The sequence below is a fragment of the Labrus mixtus genome, chromosome 14, assembly GCF_963584025.1.
Source record: "Labrus mixtus chromosome 14, fLabMix1.1, whole genome shotgun sequence".
Taxonomy (NCBI): domain Eukaryota; kingdom Metazoa; phylum Chordata; class Actinopteri; order Labriformes; family Labridae; genus Labrus; species Labrus mixtus.
Genome location: NC_083625.1, coordinates 27,103,098 through 27,124,504, shown reverse-complemented (window position 1 = coordinate 27,124,504; position 21,407 = coordinate 27,103,098). Strand labels below are relative to the sequence as shown.

Genomic DNA, 21,407 nt, shown 5'->3' with positions numbered 1-21,407 from the left:
ACAATCATTATGTAAACAGTAACAACATATACTGCACATTACTCATATTGCAATGGGCAGTATATGTTGTTCTCAGTTTTCACTGGTCTGCTCAAAATGTAGCTTTCAGAATGAAAAAGCTAATATGCAACGCTCTACATAATTCAACTCTTACCTTCATTTTGGTTCTATCACTTGGTCAAAGTTTGATTCATGGAGAAGATTAAACTTCAGAAACAGACGTCTCTGTGTTACCTCCCCTTTATTTCAACCTCCCGTAACCCCCCTCTATTCTCCTGCAGAACGAATGGCACAGATGTTGTTGGACAAGACAGTACCCCTTGGTCCCCTCTCCCTCACTACTCACTCAGCATGAGGTCTGAAACTTGTTTTTTTTCATCATTGTTTCCCCCCTACATCACCCTCCTCGTGGGGGGGAGAAAGGGACCCACAGAGGAGGGAGACGGGGGAGAGCAGGATCAGCCAAATCAAACAGGGAGGGAGCAGGAGCACACGGCCATGTCTGAGGAACACGGAGACAACATGCTGTTTAACTATTTACTATTAAGAAGTTGTGTGTAGGACAGGTCACACAGTGGGGGGGGGGGTGCAGCTGTAGTAGGGGTCTTGGTGTGTCGAGTAAATTCTGAGTGAAGATGCAGGTCACTGCATGTCTCCTGTGGGTGTCCTGGTTCTTCACCTGGGCAGAGTACTCACACAGGTGCATGGGCCTGGACATTTGTGCATCATTACCAGGACTGGATAAGAGGTCAAAGGGCCGAGTCAAGGAGCATGTGCGTCACAGAGTTGGACAGCAGCACACGCCTCACAGGAGGGGGCCGCACAGGAGGAAAGGTGAGCCCTTCACTCACAAAACCTTTCACACTGACCCCCTACAACCCCCTGCAGGTGTTGTTTTTTTAATGCAAGGTCAGTGTTTCAAGGTGTAAAGGGAGGTCACTTTGCAGGACTAGAGAGAACTGCATCCAACAAACTATGATCAGCTGATAAACTCAGTCATTTACACTGTAAGAAATACTTTTTAAACATTTACATTTTGTATATTTTGATTGAAATAAAACAGGTTTATAATTGTCTGTTTTTGTTGAAAAAATGTGTTAATCTCATCTTTCATTTTCTATTTCATAGAACCAAATACTTATTATGTGATATAATGATAATAATAATATATCCTCCGAAACTATTTTCCTCCACTTTAAAATTTAGAAGTAGTTATAATCATTAAGTATTGGTAAATTAATGTTTTTTATATTACATTGATAATACATGGTACAATGTACCAGAGTGATCATATATAGTGAACTGAAGATGTTTGGGGTTTGTGAAAATGCTAAATGGATTCAACTTCCTGTTAAGCAATCAAATAACTTATTAATCTAAGATGAGTTTTTTAAAGAATACATTGTATGAACACGCGCTGTATTTCAGTATGTTTTTATGACAGCAAATGGTGATAATGTGACGTTGCTTGTAGTATAAATTTCACCAGTAACCAATTTTATTTACAAGTATGTACTCTCCAAATAAGTCGATCTTAGTAGCTATGCAGGCTAAACACTCAAATGTTGTTAAACTGTTGCTATGGAAACACTGTGAATAATAGTGAAATCTCTGACATTTCTTAAAATGTTTAAATGTCCTTTTGATGCCACTGAAAATCATTTGCTTGAATCTCTGAAAGAATCATTTAAGATTCAATTGTGTTAAATGAAAAACAACAACAACACTGTTCTGCTCACTCTTTGAGATTCAGTTTGAAAAGTCATAAAAGTGCTAATGTGTAAGACAAGTCAAATGAAGTCAACTTTATTTATAGAGCACATTTAGAGACAACTAAGGTTATTCAAAGTTCTTAGTTAAGGTAAAACAAGAATACACAAAAGTTTTCCATTTGTTTTAAAGTTGCCCCGACTTGATTCAGTTCATCGGCTTAAATGTGGAGATTGTATTTGTGATGGAGGAGCATGATAAAAGTGTGTCAGAGATAAAAATGTATTGCAAATATACTAATGCAGAATTTTGGGGGTGCTTTTAAACTAAAGGTTGGAAAACTTGCCACATGTACAGAGGCCACTGTCCAAAAAGCGGGCAGCCCGGGTTTGAATCCGACCTGTGGCTTCATTTCCGCATGTGATTCCCCTCTCTCTCTCTCTCCTTTCTGACTCTATCCACTGACCTAATCTCTGATATAAAAGCATAAAAAGCCCAAAAATAAATGTACAAAAAAGCAGTCATCTCCACTCTCTAATAGATTTGATCAGGCTCTGTTTCTGTAGAAATGCAGGCTCACAATACATTTTTGCTTCAACCAGCATAAAGTCAGTCTGTCAGGCATTCATGTTGACCCTAATTGTTTATTCCTTTACAAAAAAAAACACTTGAATAACACTCAGAATTTACTCTGAAGTCACTTTTTATCACATTCCTCACTCGAGCTGACACATTCTTTCTTTTCCCCCTCTCCATCCCGCCCTCTTTGCCTCGTTCCAAAACTTCCCCCGACCTTTGCTCCTCAGTTTAAAAAAAGGTCCGTTCTCCTCGGCACATCTCGGCGCGGCAGCATTCCCATGGGTTGTGTTTCAGCCGGGACTCATCCTTCATCCTCTGTAAAGCTTTTGTTGTGGCCTGAAAGCTGGCCGATGCTGGGCCATCAAGCCCAAGTTGTTGGATCAATATAAACATCCATCACTTAGCCCCGGGCCTTTCTGAGCGGCACAAAGAACAGCTCACCACACAATGTGTTATTTATGTGAGCTATTGGAGGGAATGAACTTGCGCTAGTTCACTTATTTGTGGCTCGCTCTCTTTGCTGTGATGGAATTTGGAAGTTACTCAGGAAGGTGATTTCTGCTAGTTTGCAAATTGTTTTATACTTTTAGGAAATCATTAATAGAGTGCAACTATTCAGAACTTTTCAGACCATGCTTCTCAAGGATGATTTCCCACAGCAGATACTAACATTAAGACAATAATTATATCTACCTTTAAAGAGCCCATATTATGCCCTTTTTGGGGTTCATATATTTAATCTATGTACCTACTAAAGTATGTTCACAATAGCTAAAGTTTTTTAAAAAGTGTCTGTTTTCATGTACTGCCGCTCCATGCACCGGCTCTCTTCTGACTCTCTCTCTAAGGCTCTGAAGTGCCCACGTTCAGAGTCCTCACGTGTGCCAAGTCTGATCTGATTGGTCGGCCTGTCGGCTCTGCCGTAATTGGTCAGTCGCTCAGCACGGTTCTCGGAAATGTCACGCCCCTTTTACCATATTGGGAATGCAGCCACTTTGGCTCAGAGGGGAGCATAAACATTAGCACCTTAGCACTACTGTGCTACCGCAGGCTACGGCATATCATGGGCGTGCTACAGAAGTTAATGGGCGTGCAACATGAGCTGCTGGGCTTGCCACAACGAGCCAATGGGCTTAGATCAGTGATCTCACACTGACAAGACGTCACACTGACAAATTTTAGGGGCTAGAACCGAGCGTTACATGCAGCTAATGCTACAGCTAACAGGAGGACGTAGGAGAAGCTGCGTTTCCGCGGACTTGTAATTTTTGCACATAAATGTGCCTAAACATGCACAGGACACTTGGAAAACACACTAAAGAGCATACAAAACCAGAAAAAGCATAATATGACCCCTTCAATAAGAAGGAGAAGAAGAAACAAATGAAAATTAATAACAAGAAGAAGAAGAATTAGAAGAAGACCAAGAAAAATTAAAATGGTATTCTCTCTTCTCCCTTCATAGTGAGTTCTCTGTAGTAGACGATATAGTGAACCAAGAAAAAAAAACTTATTTCAGACACAACTCGCCGTCTCTCTGGCTGCATCAATAATGAGGTCATCGCTATCGTAGAATTGAAATGTGAAGCGATACTGACCAGAGATCGAGAGAATTTCACAAATAATGAACATTGTGTCTTAGCGTCTTTTAAAGAAAGTATTTAAAAATGTGTTTTTAACTAAATAATTAAATGTAATACATTTGTGCCACAAGTCATTAAATGTGCACATACATATGTAAAAAAAATAAACTAACTTTACTCTGTTGAAAATCCAAACAGCTTCTAGATTTCTGTCAAAATGCAAACAAATATGACCTGATCTGTGTTTCTGCATTCTGTGTTCATGCTGGTTGTGATCCTCTCGTCCCTCTCTTATGTATTTGAGCAGTCAAACATCACTTTTCACTTGTAAAAGCTTTCTACTGCAATGCATGATGGTATTGCTGGTTTAGTGACCATCAGATGTAAACAAGCGGCAAACTCCGGTCTTGAAGCCAATGTGGATGTGCAAAATCCTGCAGTTCTTTGAGTGTCCACTTGAGGCCTGCTCCAGGAACACAGGAAGTCACATACACACCACAGCCAAAAAGCTGTTTTTACAGCATAAATAATGTGTGATTATCCTGTTTGTGTGTGTATCCATGTTTACAGGCTGGTACAAAAAACAACCTAGGTCTGATTAGTTATTGGTTGTAAACTACTTTTCACAATTCTTCTCCAACTTTCAAATTTCACTAACAAATCCTCATAGCGCACCTTTTAACAAGATCTACTAAGAGATGTTGGACCCCCATACATTCATAAAAATGTGTAGCTTTGAGCAGCAACTCCACTTCTTTGTGCATTGCATTGTGAGTATTTAATCCTATATTCATTCAAGTGAGTATACTCTCAAACATGATGCAAAACCCCTTCATGGGGACCATCCCCCAATACAAACAAATAGTCCTACTTACAGGTTACTTGGAGCAGTCATAGCCTTAGTGACAGATACATAATTTCCTTCTATTGTTAAGAAACATGGGAGACTAAACTTCCTGCCTCCCATTACTGTTGACAGTTTCAACAAACTGTTAAGAATACAAACTCAAACAAAGATGGGACATGGGCTTCTGTCTATAGCATAAATATCTTCACCTTTTCATTTATTTCTGTTGATCTTTCTTTTGAACATGTTAATAAAATATAATTATATCAAAAAACTAGAAGATACGATATGAGAAGTAACTCTGAACAGCTATATCAACAGGCACTGACAACATGCCTGTTGAATGTCATTTATGTTTATGGTCAATGTTCTTCTCAACAACTATTTATATATGTATACAATAAATACATCTATAGCCTAAACTGACAAATGTTACAAGCTATGACTACCTTTTGTTGGTAGGCTTACAGTTTGTTAAACAGAGGAGTGTTTATTATCCAAACTGTTCAACAATTGTTAGTCATACATTTTGTGATAATAAAGTTGGAGTAGGCTTATTATTTTAAAGTATGGATAGGCTTGTAGCCTAATATTTATCTCCATGTTCCTTAATATAGTACAGGCAACTGGCTTCTCTTCATATATTTTCCTTATAATTAAAACCTAATAACATTGTCTACAACTTTGACTCTCTTCTTGTTATCTGCGACTTAATTTTTTTTTGTCAAAATGTTTCACTATGTTTTTTAAGTAAAGAAGCAATCAAAAAAGATTTGATGTTAAAATAAATATATCAAACATATTTAGGCTTTATATGCGCAAGTGCTTCTGTCAAGTCTGAAAATCAAAATAAACAACAACACCGGATATTTAAGATATAACTTTCAAATTAAAACCAACATACAGCCTGGTTTAAGCATTTGCCATGTAAAGGTACCATCGTTGGTTTTATTTTGAAAAGCCATACCAACAAGAAGCGTGATGTCATGACGTTACCTTGACGCTGATGCAGTTACTTGGTTACAGAGCAGAGAGGGAGAGGATGAGCGGAGTAAACTACGACATGTTTGTAAACTAATTGAAATTCAAAATATTGTAGACTTATTGATATTTCCGTAGAAACTTGTTGATTGTAGTTGTACATTTATTTACATTATGCTTTCAACGTTAGGGTACTTTTAAGTAGGCTAAAGAGCAAATTTGTTCAGAAAGTAAAGTTGTATCTTCGACGGTAAACTCTGTTGTTAATGATGACCGGAAGTTTGTTCATCAGCATAATAACAATATCAGGACTTCTTCTGTCAGGTCAGTACGTCTGAGATTTGTACTCATTAATTTGTTGACTGAAACATTGTTTTAAAACCTGTTAATATCACAAACAAACTGTGAGAAGATAACCTCTCACTGGACGATCAAAACCATGCTACATTTGAAGAACCTCAATTAACTTAAATAGACCTACATTGAACATTACCGTATTTATTGTTAAACTGTGATATTTGGTAAAAGTTTGATTTTTTTAATTTCATGGGTAAAAAAAAACGTAAGGTTCAACATAAGAAATCCAACAATAGAACATCAATCACACCTAAAGAATAATGTCGAGTTTAAATCATGTAATACATACAACAACAGAGACTACAAATACAACATTTTGTTTTATGCCTATTAATCTGAGTAAAACTGAATTTTCTTTGTAAATTGATGAATTATTTTGTACGTAAAATTTCAGTATAATGTGAAAATGTCACTTACATTCCCCATATAACTTTCATTGCCTGATTGTAAAAAAAAAAGTGATAAAAGATATCCTTTTGTATATTCTAAATACTACAAATTCAGACTGCACTTCATCCACTAATGGACCAGCCTTTATCACACTTCAACCCACAAGAGCTCAACATGGCTTGCCCTCCAACAGGTGTAGTGTAACATGTGGGCAGGGGGGATCAGTCTCAGGTGTGTAGTTTGGTTGGAGCCTGCTTTGCTTTGCACATTTTTTTGAAGCACCTCACACATCAACACAATCTCTCATCACAACCTTATTCCTTCTAAAGTATGCATTTATTCAGCACTACAAATATTTCGGCCATGACACACTGTTGTTTTGGCTGCTTCCTCTTTTTAATCTCTTTTCAGTGACATTGATGTGTAACAGGCTATTGTGGGCTGGAATCTGAAGGCATTTCCGGCTATAGTGATCAAATACACAGCTCGAGAAGTTTTTGTTGATGTCCTTGCCCAGGCCAGATTTTTAGCCAGATTGGGATTCTATTTGATTCAATACAACATTAAGACTGAAGATTAACATCTTCAGGAGGATTTGTTTCAGTTTTTCATTGTGCATGTAGCAGGAAGTATAATCTGTGAAGGGTCACATACTCATCACATATCACCTCTGTGGCCTTGTGCAGAGGTGTGATTGGAACTTTGTTTGAAGAAATGTCTTGTTATTGCAAACCAATAACACAAAAAAAACAAAAAACAATGTCTTTTGTTCTCCTGCGGATGTGCCGTTGATGGTGGAGCTCCAGCCCGCCTTTGTTAGAGCTGATGTTCCTGAGACCCTCAAGCTTCCTCTGCTGTCAGGAAGCTCGGTCCTCCCGTTTCCTTCAATGTGGTCATCCGACTTCACGGGAAGTTTAAACAATGGCATTCCTCTTATGCTGGATGCAAACAGACGGTGTTTGTGGGTAGCAAGGCTGTTTGCAGTGGGTGTTGTGTTGCTGATTAAATGAAGTCAAAAGTGAGGAGGCATATCTAATGTTAGGGTGGGCTCTTCTACACAGACAAAGGTTAAAACATATATTAGACACAAAATAATGTGCAAACAGTCTTGTAGCACTCAGGTCTCTGGTATGTCTTGGTCTCGGTTAGTGTGGTCTTGCCTACAACACTACTTGTCACACACATCCTTTACAGCCACCAACCTGCAGGCTGCAGAAACAGGTCACAAGCATTTCAAGCTTTGGACCTGTTTCTCATTAATTCCTGACTGTTTGACCCTATTTATTATTTATGGACATTTTCAGACTACTATTTACTGGTGGCATTTTTAAAGTGTTTTAAGATACATTATTTTTCTATTTGTCTACCCAGTCATGTCGTGGTGATTCCCAGAGTCTGTTGGGGCCCCAGGCAAAAATTCACAGGGAAAATTGAGAAAAAAGGCAATAGAATTGTCAAAATCCAAGTTCACTGGTGGTGAAGTGTTAATAATTAATAGCTAATTCAAATTATTTCAGCTTGCTTACTAGCTAACAAGGGCGGCTGTGGCACATTGGCAGACATCTCTCAGTTGGAAGGTGGGGGGTTTGATCCCCAGCACCATGATGTAGTTTGGGCAAGACACTTTAGCCCAATTTGCTGCGTCAGCTCTGGCTAGTCAGAGACTAGGAAAGGGCTACACAAGCTCAAGTCCATTTACCATTTAACAAGTCAGCTGCCGGTGTCCCTCGCTGGTCACAGCCAGCAGACATACTGGACACACTAGGCTGATTTTCTGGCTAACTTAACTAATAATGTTAGACAGAAGAACAAACATCATATGTATGTAATGCTATAGTCAGTCATTTAAGTATCTCTCCCCTCATAAGGCTAGCAGCATTCAGTGATTTACTATTTTATTCAATCATATTTCAGATAATATTTTTATCTGCTCCACTTACTGTAACACTGTCTCTCTTTCTATTTCCTCTCTTTTTTTACTCCCAGACATTTAATTCCTCTTCGTACTGTATATCTTTGATGACTTTAATTGACAAACTAAGTCTTACCCAGGAGTGATGTGAAGCTTAGCAGCACAAGGATTGCGAGTGATGACATATGGTGCCCCCATAAGTTTTCGGTTGTGATTGCAAGCTGTTGCACATCTCTGGGGCCCCGCAGCATGTTGCCTGCAGCTCTGCAGTTATATGTTGTGTTTGCAACGATGCTTATGCACAAGTTACGTTTAAGGTTACCAAGTTGAATCTGTATTCAGAATCTACTTACAAAATCTGTAGAAATATTTATATCTGTCTAATCCATGAAACCAGATTTTTAAACTTCTAGTAAAAATCAAACTATATACCATCACAATGAAAATAAAACATACACACTCAATATTGGGTAATTTCCTTTTTAAAACCTTCACTCTGTCTAAATTGCACAGATATGTTGGCAATTTTTACTTACCAAAATAACATATTTGTGCAATTTAGATAGTGCTCTCTCTCTTTTGCTTGCTGAAGCCTTTGGTTGAAAATATGTCTGCAGATCTGTAGTTTATTTAAAGTTTCTGTACATTTCAATACTATTGATCCATTAAATAAAAGAGAGTGCATCCATTTAAAACCTGTGGTACCAAAAAGTATCCAAGTATTGAACATTTTGACCACCGCAAGAATTAATTGGCTCTCGTCTGTTCTGTCTACATAAATAATCTTCCCTTTCTTTAAGCTGACTTATCTTTATCCCGTTTGCTTTTGCAGAACTACAACTTGCAGTAAAGATGAAAATACAGAGTTTTGTCTTCACAGTCTCTTCATGTCTCTGTCTCCTCTTCAGGTTCCAGAGTCTGTGCAGAGGAGACCCCGCCCCGCATCGTCCACCAACCCTCTGATGTGGTGGTGAAAGTGGGGAATCCTGCCAGGCTCTCCTGCGGAGCGGAGGGCGGCCCATCCATGACCATCCAGTGGCTGAGGAATGGACAGCCCTTAGAGACGTTCAGTGGCGATCGTGAACGTCTGCCCATAGTTCTCCCGGAGGGGAGCCTTTTCTTTTTGAGTGTAGAGAAAGGAAGGCGCGGTCAGTCGCAGGAAGGCGTCTACACCTGTGTGGCCAGTAACAGCGCAGGCACGGCCGTCAGTCGTAACGCATCACTCTACATCGCCAGTAAGACTTTTTTTTTTTTTTTTTTACTAAAGTGTGTTTTACCATTGAAGACCTACATGTAGACATACGCTGCTCAGATATCCATTAGATAAAGTCAAGTCTGATAGGTCTCATTCAGTTGATATTTGATTGTTGTGATTATGAATATTGTGTTCAGAAACAAGTCAGCTGTAATAATGAGCTGCAGTATGTTTGATTGAACTATGGAGCCTTGTATACTATTCAGTGTGTTGTGCACTTTAAAAGCACCAAAAACATTGTTTTAGAGTAAAAGGATTTGTCAGACAACTGGTCATTTGAGCCATTTGGTCTGATGACCTATATGACCTCTGGGATTCGGGTAGAATTAGTTATACATCTGAACCATATGCTTGCTTGCTTCTATCGCTGCAAGATGTGTGCTCTGCTGTTTGCCGTGAAACCGCCTACCTTCTCTGGTCAAAACAAAAACAAACAATTTCACACCGAAATCGATACTTAGAAGGAGGACATACTGACTGCTCCGTTGTTGTCAGAGAAGCCAACACTTTAACATTGTAAAAGATTGCACTGGAGGTTTAATGCACTTTTAGCCGGAGCTGTATTTATTACACATCCACGGTAGCCAGCCAACATCACATACAAGTGCATCTATCTGTATACTCTCGCGAGAACCCTTACGTACGCTGCTGTACCGTATAACATGTAATAGTGCGCAAGCACTTTCAACATTATATGACAAACATAGCATGTTTCCTTAATGTCTGATCATATAGTAAGGTCATTTAATCATTTGATTCAGTAGATATCTGACATATTACTCCATTAAAGCTTGAATTGGAGTTCGCATGTAACGTCTAATAGTGGTTTGTTAGATGAAAACGCACCCAGTTAAGTTAATTCAAGCCGTATAGTTATAAGGTGATTGCAGATAGGATCAGCGTTACATTACTGCTGATGTGTCCCACCTCCTTTGCTCTCCACAGGGACAAATAGCAAAATACAAAAGTCTGATGAAAAGCTTGTTGACTATAGTTCTTATATTAAAAACAGAAACCCACTATCAAATCCCCCTCGCCTACAGAGCCTGTACACAGAATCTATTTATAGAGTTTAGTCAGTCATGAACAATACTTCAAACATTAGCACGTGAGAAAGATCATTGTCATCTTCTAAAAGTTGAACAACAAAACAGTACTTTTTCTAAACCACAAGACACCGTTTTTTAATTCTTATCAATGGGAACATTTTACTTACCAGTAGCTAGATGCTACATGGAGACATTTGATAGTATTAAATGTTATCTATTTATGTATTGCTCCTATAACTTAACTAACTATTCTTAATGACCTGAACATGAACTTTTTATAGAGAGCGATGTTGAGATGAAACATCACACACATACATGCAGAGAGCTGATAAAGATGGTTGTGGTAACAGACAGGAGGCGGGGGGGCACCAAGGTCCATTGTCAATGTTTGCCGGAGAGGGGAGGTCAAACAGTGGTGCTAATTAACCCCAGACCCTCACTGTTTACTTATCAGAGCCTCGGTAAGGCAGGCGACATGCAGCAGCTGAAAGCTGGACTGTATTTTAAAGAGCTGGAGCTGCGTCAGTCCTGTCCACTCACATGATTTACAACACCCTCTCTGATAGCAAAAGGAACAAGTCATTTTCTGAAGTGGATGTTCAGAAATGTGTACAATCAGTACAAAATTGGGTCTTTTAAAAGTTACTGTTTTTGGGCTTTGTATGCCTTTATTGTAGAGATAGTGAAGTGTGTCAGACCCAAAAAAACAAAAAATCTTTGAACTGTGGCTTTTCTCAATCAAACAAAACCTATACAACTCTTAACTGTGGAATAAAATACGGGAAAGGAGCCACAGTTTGGATTTGAACCCATGCCGCCCCTTTGAGGACCCTCTGTACATCCAGCGGCGCCCCAAAATTGGGTCTGTTTAAATCATCAAAAAATTAGAAATCTCATGAACTATCAAGTTTATTGTACTTACCCTACAAACCGGGGTACCTACCTACGGACCCCAGAGGTTCACTTTTAGACATTTTCTTTTTCACAGCTTCTTTATTCAATCATTCAAATCTGTGTATGACTTTATTAAACAACAAGTCAAGGTGACTTCACATCATTGTTTTCTGTTTTTGTTTGAATACATTTATATTCAAAATGTCAATGTATTAGGGTCGTTGGGGAACCCCGTCAAAACAAACATGATTTTTAATATATGGAACTGTTAACTGAGTGTACAGTATGTTTCTGTTTATTCTGAGTCCTTATTTAAAGTATCGCAGAGTAAAGTGAAACTTCTTTGAGATGATAATAATTAGATTTATTCTTTAGACAAACATTTTAAAGGTGACATAACTAAGAGTATTTTAGAAGAAATCTTTTTTTTTTTCAAACTTTTATTCACCAAAACGTACATACACACACTCACACAATAAAAAAAGAGATACAAACAAGAGGGGAACTGTGGTACGATACAGTTTTGCAAGCAGATTTAGACCAAAACAAACAAACAAAACAAAACAAAAGGAAAAGGGTCAGTAAATAAAATGAATGAAATAGAAAGAGGGACAAAATAAGTAAATGAGCAAACAGGACAAAAAAAAACATAGGGACAGCATAGTAACAAAATTATGTAAAATAAAACTGGTGGGATAGGTTGTACAGATGGTGATGATTTTTGGTGTTATTTGTTTGTTTTGTTTTGTTTTTCACTTTGTCTGGGTGCTAACATATCAATCAATCAACCAACCCCCACACCCCACGCTGCTTTGCTAAAGTGCTCATGATGGATAGGCCGGATATTTGCAACATAGCAATAAGTAAGGTCTTTTACCTGCTTTTTGTAACATCTTTTTGGACATCTAATTTCAAATGTTTAACTCAGAGTTAACCTCACACTTCAGACTCTTTAATGGCTGTTGATATTGTTCTTCCACATGCAGATGGTGTGGATTAAAGGAGTCTAACCCTCACTGTTGTTGATGCAGGTTTGCAGGAGGAGTTCTCAGTGCAGCCCAGAGACGTGGAGGTGGCAGAGGGGGAGGTGGCTATCTTAAGCTGCGGCCCTCCACTGGGACGCCCTGAACCTAATGTCGTCTGGAAGAAGGATGGTTTTCCCATCCACAGCTTGGATCAAGATTACACTGTAAGCCATCTGCCTCCTCGTCAGTGGATGGAAGCTACTTTTTAAGGAGACACCAATCTTACTGGTCCTATCTAGTCAGCTTTCCTACAGTGCAAATCGGAACCAAGCATTTCTATTAAAGCAGGAGGAGGAAAAGAAAAAGCACTGAAGTGTTCGGTTTCTCATGATAGATCAGCAAAAATGTGGAACAAGGAGACAAAAAAATCAACCGAAAACTTGTCAACCATGGCGATTAACCATTGTCCTCTTTCTGTATGAAGTGTTTATAGAACAGAAACCTCTTTCTGATTGGACAAACAAACATCAATTTAGAAGGGAAAACAAGTCGAACATGTTACATACTCCAAGTCAGAGAGAAGCTAGTGAAATATCTCAACCAGGATTTTGTTGTAGAAAAACCTAAACACAAGTTAATTTAAGTTTCCTAATGCATCAGTCATTTCAATCTTTAGTAGGTTGAAATAACATTTACATATATTTTACTATAGATAGATGGATAGACTCTATTCTGTTTACTATATTCCAAGTCCTGGGGGCTTTCTACATTTTATAATTACATTAAGTGTACAGCAGAACACGGGCATGTTACTGTCTACTGATCTGTGTATCCTATGTGTGTCTGATGGTGCTGGAGCTGCAGGTGCTGAGTGGGAAGCTTATCATCGCTCCAGCTCAGAAGTATGACTCTGGTGTTTATGTGTGTGTGGCGAGCAACATAGCAGGCGTGAGAAAGAGCAGGGCGGCTCGGCTGACTGTACTAGGTGAGACAACCCTCCTGTGCCTACTTATAACAATCGATGTTAAGAATTAGCTCATTGCTATGATTGCAATGTGTATGCTGACAAGAAAATGAGTCCCCTCTACAAACAAACATGCAGTACATCAAGTTTTTTTTTTTTTCTCTTCTCTCCTGCTGCAGCCAGTCCCGGGTTGGTGCTGAAGCCAGAAAATGTGTCTGTGAAGACGGGAGAGTCCGCCCAGTTCTTCTGCCAGGCTAAAGGTGACCCCCCACCTGCTGTGGTGTGGAACAGAGAGCAGGGGCCTCTGCCTAATGGAAGGTACTTCATTATTCCACATACTGAAACAGAGTCCATGCACAGTGTAAACTCAGTGTCCGATCAGAGTTGATGTTTGATTGGTTCTGTCTGTTTGCAGCCGGATAAATGTAACATAAGAAGTATTTTGTGATAATAGTGTAGCATGACCTCTTTATTGTTCTGTCCAAGAAATTCAAATGAAATATAATGACTTGACTTCAATCTTTTCGGGTTCTGTATGCCTACCATACACCAAAACACTTTTTGAAATAGCCTATTCTTACAACCTTTTTTTGAAGATGCATTTTAGGTTTATATGCCTTTAATATGTAGGACAGTTTTGAGAGAGATGGGGAATATGGGGAAAGAGAGTGGGGGATGACATGCACTAAACTGTACACGGGGTGTCTCCTTTACCAACCCAACTAAAGCAGCATAGCTACATGCTCTGTATGTCCACAGGTATCTTGTAAACCCAGACCAGACTCTGCAGATCCATTACGTTACCTCTCAGGATGCTGGGAAGTACACCTGCACTGCTGCCAATGATGTAGGTGTGGCCACTGCCAGTGCATATCTGATAGTTGAAGGTAAGACGACTGCAAGTATTACAGAAATGTCATATATCAGAAACTGAGTTTCAGCTGACAGCACTTTCACCAGGCAGAGCAGTGTGTTCAGTGGAGGACTTAGAAAGTCTATTGTCCCCCTGGCCTTACAGTTATTAATCTCCACCTACCTGTAGCACTGACGGGGGTAAATAAATATGCCCACCTGTATTCTGCCAAAACATATATATTTTAAGGTATTGTTTAATTGTGTGAATGGGTGTGAAGGAGTGGGTAGATGTGACCTGCAGTATAAAAAGCACGTTGAGTTGTCAGGAGAATAGTAAAGCTCTATACAAGCTCAAGTCTGTTTACAAATCTGAGCCCTACAGCGGCAAACAAAAAAGCTCTCTTAAAGGAAAAACTTGAATCAGGAGTGTTTTCATTATGAAGGATTTACAGTGCTGCCTTAAAACCGACCATTTTGTGGCAGCTGGCAAAAGCGATATTCCAAATAACGTTCTGGATCTATTATGCAATTAGCCCCAAAAATATGTAAACAGCCAAAGTGTAAACCACCAGATTTCTCCCTCAGTGTTCAATAACCTGCATGAAAAATATGCACGCTATCTGAGTTTTTTCTTGATTTTTTGATTACAATAGATCCACATATGCACCACTGGAAAAGCCCAATCACACCAGACCAGGGTACAATAATAATAATAATAATAATAAAGTTTATTTATATAGCGCTTTTCGCAGACAGGTCACAAAGTGCTTTACATCAACAAAAAACAACAACAGCATACATACAATGTAAGAAGAAAAAAAATAAAAATGTATACGTCATGGACGACATTCTAAACTTCAACTGTAAATATAGTTTCTATAGATTTTAAACTTTAAGGCCCATGCACACACATAGATTTCATATCTAACCATTTGAACTTGAGCCAGAAATTAAGTTGTGTTTGACTTTGTCTTTGGCCCCTGAGTAAATCAGTAACTCATTTAGGTAGATGAAACCCCTTTAAAGCAATGCTGAGGATCAATAATTCTGGAAAGATCCATCCTGAGTGTTTCTCCTTAAAAGTGCCTTTAATAAATAAATACAATTGTGTTTCCAGAGCCGGCCAGTACTGTACAGAAAGACCTCCACAAAGAGCTGTCTGCCCTGCGAGTTGCTCTGGAAAACGTCACCATCATGGCCCCTGGGTCCAATGTTTCTCAAGTGCAATGGAAGGTATTGGAAATACAAATATTAAACATTTAAAAGAATGTACATATACATATATATTTCAGATGTGTGATCTGTGTGGTGTTTTTTACTCCGACCAGCTGCAGTCCCTCCCAGCCCAAACTCATTACCTCGATGGCTTTGAGGTTCTGTATCGCTCTCTGCTGCCCGCCAGCTCAGACTGGGCAGCGAAGAAGGTGACTGTGCCCTGCTCTCAGACTCAGGTGGGCCCCTTAAAGAGAGGCTTCAAATACGAGTTCAAAGTTCGTCCCTATGGCGGTAACCTTTACGGTAGGGAGAGCAACACTCGGCACTTCAGAGTGCCTGAAACAGGTAAGATTAAAGAGTCTGTATTTCCAGTCTTTTGATTTTTAAATACATACATGTGTTGTTGTTTTTTTTCTGAACTTGAAAGTTAGTAGATAACAGTAAGTAAGTTGATCTTCTTTGTTTAGTGCCCAGCGCCTCTCCACTGGCAGTTTCCATCACAGTGAGCCATGATCAGAATAACACCATCCATCTGAGCTGGGAGCCTCCTCCTCATGAAACACACAACGGTATCATACAGGGATACCAGGTACCCACTAAGGAACAGTTCCTCACACTCACATGTTATATCAGCTTCTTTACAGTCACCTACAGAAACAATCCAATATGCTTCCTCAAATCTCCAGTTACTTAAGCCCATTTCACACATGCACCACACTCCTGGAAGTCTCCAGACTTTGTCATGTTTGAAGCAAACAGCCTTATCCGCTCACCCTGACTTTGCGCAGCCAGCCTCTGAGTCAGAAGTCTGTGTGGATGTCAGGGTGAGCTGATGTGTTAAACACAGCGGGTAAATGTCTGGAACATTCACCACATGCGAGTAAATTTGATGATGAACTCCTTCATGTTAAAGGAAGATAGGATGCTTCATACTCTTAACTGCTCGCCTCAGTTCCCAATACAACAACAACAGCAACTGTTGTATCTGTATTACATGAATGAATGTCCTTATACATGTTGTAGTGATAATAACCCATAAACAGTCACTGCTGCAGTAAACTGTACGCTCTGCTGCACCCATCCTTACCTAAACCAAACAGAATATTTTAAGTTTTGTGAATGTGTTGAAATTGTCATGAAAAAAGAAGTCAGAGGTGAACGAGTGAACGGGGTTTTAGAGACGGTCTGGGTCAGAGAGGGGCAGTAAAAGTCAAATTTTTACAAAAAATATAAAAAGAAAGAAGTAGGAAAACAGGTAAAAGGACAAAAGCTGACAGATTCAATTATTCCGGATTATATCCTGCTGTGTTCTCACATCAGCCCACTTGGACATGCTGAGGAAAAAATACAAGGGGTCTGTCAGGAAAAACTCTGGGTGAAGCTTGAGGGGAAACTTCAGCTGTTTGCGTTCCCACATACAGCTCCTCCTTGAAATATCAGGAGTTTTTTAGGAGTTTTCTGCATGTGTGAAAGCCCTATAAGTGTCTTGCATATCACATATCATGTCTGGAGTATAGGCCTTGTGTGTCTGGTTTTCCTCTCTGCATCAATGATGCCTGATCTCTAATACAAGTGATCTTTTTCTTTCTCTCCAGGTGTGGTGTGTGGAGTCTGACGAGCAGGTGTACCAGAACTGGACCGTGAACAGCGGCCAGCACAGCCTGGAAATCTCTACTCTCACACCAGGAAAGCGATACTGGATCACCATTGCAGCCGTTAATGGAGCAGGAGTCGGAGCTCTGAGTGACCCGCATGGATTTGTCATCAGTGAGTGTGAAGAAGAAGAAATCCAAGAAACAAATCAAGAAGATTTATTTTGACTCCATATCTGGTCTGGACAAGACAGGAAATACAACAACCAAATTTAATCAGAACATAAAACTAACATTCACAACCTTAGTACTTTTTATATCTCTTACTGGTAATGTTAACTACCAGATCTAATCAGCACCGTACAGTATAAACATCATATATTGTCAAATACTGCTCTACCCTATCCGTTACACCAAACTTCACCTTAAAAGAAGTCATTTAGTTTATGCCGATACGCTTGTAATTTCTGTTGTGACATGAATTTTCCATCTTTTCTGCAAACCAAAAAAAGGAGTACAGGAGAGGAAACACCAAAGCTAACGTGCACTGATTTTTCTCTGAACTAAATGCTGGTAAAACATTAAACTGAGTTATTTTATTACAGCATGAAGTGAAGAAGAATGTATAGATTTACAATGTTTGAAAAACAAGAAACAAAGTTTCTGGAATACAATTTAAAAAATTCATCATAATGAGTATTTTTGGATACTCTTCTAAATGTCTTGAAAAATGCAAACTGTACAGAGGCTACAGTCCTCAAACCTGCAGCACAGGTTTGAATCCCACCTGTGGCTTCTTTGCCGCATGTCTTTCCCCACTCTCTCTCTCTCTCTCTCTCTCTCTCTCTCTCTCTCTCTCTCTCTCTCTCTCTCTCTCTGACTTCTAACTCTATCCACTGTCCTATCTCTAAATAAAGGCATAAAAAGCCTGAAAATATATCGTAAAAAAAAAATAAAACTCATGTTTATAAGACATTAAAGGCAATGGGGGTGAAACTGACTTTCAAGTGATTGCCTTTGAACCCCTGTTGCCTCTGATAACAGGAGCTTACTGAATCTTACTACAGTCCAAAAAAAGTGTAAAGAAATTAATCATTAATCATTTCACATTCAAACAATTCCCAAAAAACATTTCCATCATATGTCTTTATTTAGTTTGTTAATCTCTCATACAGTAGGTTCTGTACATTTTTATTGTACTGAATACAATTCAAATGTTATTTTAACCTGTCGTTCTATTCCAACATGCCCTCTATCTTAAAGTGTTTTTTTACTGCAGGGCAGCCATAATAACTCTCAAATCTTTAGATGCACTACATCACTGAGCACTGAGATAACTCGGCTTCTCTACCAAAAAGAAATGTCCTTCCTTCTCTGGGAATAAAGAGAGATCAGCACTTTAATTTATTTGTTAATTTATCAAGAAATTAAAAGAAAATTTACCCACTTAGGGTGCACTCACACTAGGCAATCTGTACTGTGCCCAGCACACTTTACCCCTAAAGTCCAGTTCGACCAGTGTGAGTGCTCCGATCTGTGCTCAAGCACGGTACAGTTCATGCACGAGCACACATCGTGGACAGCCTTCATAATGGTGAAATCCCAGAGTGTTCTGTCTACTCTATATCTGATTAAAATGACTTAAAATAAGCCTCAAAGTCTGTAAAGTAGATGTCATGTTCTCCTTTAACGAAGCACACTTCCTAATTACATAAATTCATGCATGTGTTGTATTACGTCGTTATGTTCAAGAGGTAACCGTGCTCAGGCCCGCTTAGTCCTTAAGCAGTGTGAGTGCAGGCCGGTGGGGGAATGGGGAGGGGGGACAAACATGCTTAAGTGTACCCTTACCCCTAAACTCTGCTTTCTTTTAACTTGGAAAGCTACCAAATCACTCCCAGTCTTGACTCACTCTGCAAATTTCACTCTTATTTGGGAAGATCTGCTTCATTTAACTTTGCCCCAAGTATTTGGAATTTGCTCCAGAAATAATGTAGCTGCCTGCATCAATGCAATTGAGACAATCCCCAGTATTACACATTTTCTAATAGTTTAATAGATTGTTTTATCAATGGTATTGGTAATGGTATGGTAATTATGTCCCTTTAATCTCTTGATGTTATGAATTTTGCACTTTATCCATGTTTTTACTCTTAGCCTTCTCTGAGGGTTTTTTATGTATCTGCTTTATTTTATTTGTATCTGTCCTTTTGTTGTCTGTAAATCTTGATTTCTAAAGATTTAATTAAATCTAAATGTGTCACAGCTCGAAGTCTTCTGATGTTATTTTCACTCCTAATTCTCTACATATCAGATCAACCAGATAGTCCATCATATATAATCTCCCTCCTCCTCTTCTGGTAAATTCTGTATTCTTTTTCATCCAGCTCATCATCAACTCATATCTAATCTACTTTTTTATTTGCGTCCCAGACCCACAAACGAGCAGCCCCCCTGATTCAGACAATAAAAGTCAGGATCTGTATCAGGCACTGCTTCAGGACCCCGTGTTCATTGGCAGTGTTGGCGCCCTCTTGTGTTGTGGTTTGATGGTCGCAGCCGTCTGCCTCTGCAAACGCCACAGCAGGACCGGCCGCCTGATACCAGGACATCATCACAGGTCTAAAGGTGTGTACACTGATTTAAGGTGCTTATTAAGTGAAGGGTAAATCACAGGTTCACCTGTAGGACTATGAATAAATCATGGTAAAAGAACAAAAGATTTTCTACAAACGTGTGAATAAATATATTCACTTTTCCTTCTTAGGTTTGCAGAGACTTGCCAGTGAAGATCTCATCATCAAACACAGGTAACGTGGAGATGATGGGCAGAACATGGTCAAAACAAATATGTTGCTTTGTCATGTAATAACTCTAACATGCTGTTTCATTCATACCAATACGACAATTTAAGTTTTTTCTCATGAGGAGTTCACACATGCCTGAAATAAGGTAATAACATGACTTTAAAGAAAAATCTTACTGATACTATTTGTTTATCAATCAATCAATCTTTATTTCTATAGCACATTTAAAACAACCTTGATTGACCAAAGTGCTGTACAAGTGTAAAAAAATACAATGTAAAAACAAGTAAAATAACATATAGAATGAAGCACAATAAAAACACAATAAAAAGGAGCATGAATAAAATTTCAAAATGTCAAGCTCAAATTGTATTAAAAGCCAGAGCAAAGAGGTGAGTTTTAAGCAAAGATTTGAAGTTGTCGATGGACTGAGCAGTTCTTATATTAACAGTTTAAGAGGTATGTGCTGCCCCTCTGCAGGATGGCGGCTCCAGACTCCCCCTGGATCTCTGGAGGATGGAGACCTGCGTTCAACCAGAAGTATCAGGACCTGTGGGCCCAGGGTCAGAAACATCCCGGCCTCAGAAATACCAGTGAGTACTGATCGCATATTAGCACAGAGAAGAAGTGTTAAAATGACAGATTTAAGTAAGTTTAATACTTATCAAGGCAGCCAACTTGTTTATAGATTTTGAAAATGTAGAACTTGTAGATAAGCACAGTAAACCTCATGCCTTGGTGTCTGTATGTGTACGCCTCTGTGTTTCATTAGGTCTGCCAGTCTCATCCAGGAAGGACCCCTGCTGCCTGGACTCAGCCGTCCCCATTGTGACGGACAGCTGCGGGGTCTACGGCACCTTCTACGTGGACCTGATGGGAAACGGCCTGAAGACCTTCAGCAGTCCAAAGCGCTGCCCCAAAATGCCTCATGGTCTGCTCCATCAGCAAGGCACTGAGACCATCCAGATATTCACTCAGCCTGTTTCAAAGAGCTCGTCCCTGGATAGCCAAGAGGCATTACCATGGAAACAGGGCATACGCCCCCAGCCCAAGATGGGTGTACTGAGGGAGAAAAACCACACTAAGCAAGGTGAGTAATGGAGGATGTGATGTTATGACCTCTACTGCTGTTTATTCTTTTTATATGCATACACCCTCTTTGTTAGTATCTCTGTGAATATAAAGCAGGAGATTGTTGATTGCATAATTCGATGAAAACTGATTGACAACAAAGTAAGAGCATTCATGGTGCTACAGTAAAACACTTGACTTCTGTCATTTTAGTCATTGTTATGTTATATATAGTATGTCTTTGGTAAATAAGGTAACTTTGTTCTTTTACCTGAGATGCATGTTTTTGTACTTTGATGGATAAGTGTGACATAAAGATGACCTTTTAGTCACATGACACAGGTTTTGAAAATAATAATACATTTTTAAGATAACTAAAGA

At 39.2% G+C, this 21,407-nt stretch overlaps 1 protein-coding gene across 2 annotated transcripts in view; it reads left to right on the top strand.

The window, feature by feature from the left end:
- The first annotated feature begins 467 nt into the window (after window positions 1-467).
- The window catches only part of robo4 (roundabout, axon guidance receptor, homolog 4 (Drosophila)), a 30,993-nt gene continuing 10,053 nt past the window's right edge, over window positions 468-21,407 (top strand). Inside the window, exons 1-14 of one of the 2 annotated variants that reach the window (XM_061056022.1) lie at window positions 468-834; window positions 9,268-9,594; window positions 12,589-12,746; window positions 13,387-13,507; window positions 13,666-13,804; window positions 14,246-14,373; window positions 15,459-15,574; window positions 15,670-15,901; window positions 16,024-16,145; window positions 17,152-17,323; window positions 19,582-19,776; window positions 19,916-19,958; window positions 20,436-20,548; window positions 20,728-21,045. In XM_061056022.1, the coding sequence (XP_060912005.1) occupies window positions 636-834; window positions 9,268-9,594; window positions 12,589-12,746; window positions 13,387-13,507; window positions 13,666-13,804; window positions 14,246-14,373; window positions 15,459-15,574; window positions 15,670-15,901; window positions 16,024-16,145; window positions 17,152-17,323; window positions 19,582-19,776; window positions 19,916-19,958; window positions 20,436-20,548; window positions 20,728-21,045 (2,383 nt within the window). In that variant the 5' untranslated portion in view covers window positions 468-635. Of the gene's footprint in view, window positions 835-5,740; window positions 6,025-9,267; window positions 9,595-12,588; window positions 12,747-13,386; window positions 13,508-13,665; window positions 13,805-14,245; window positions 14,374-15,458; window positions 15,575-15,669; window positions 15,902-16,023; window positions 16,146-17,151; window positions 17,324-19,581; window positions 19,777-19,915; window positions 19,959-20,435; window positions 20,549-20,727; window positions 21,046-21,407 lie in introns of those variants that run through there. The other variant, XM_061056023.1, reaches the window with a different exon arrangement.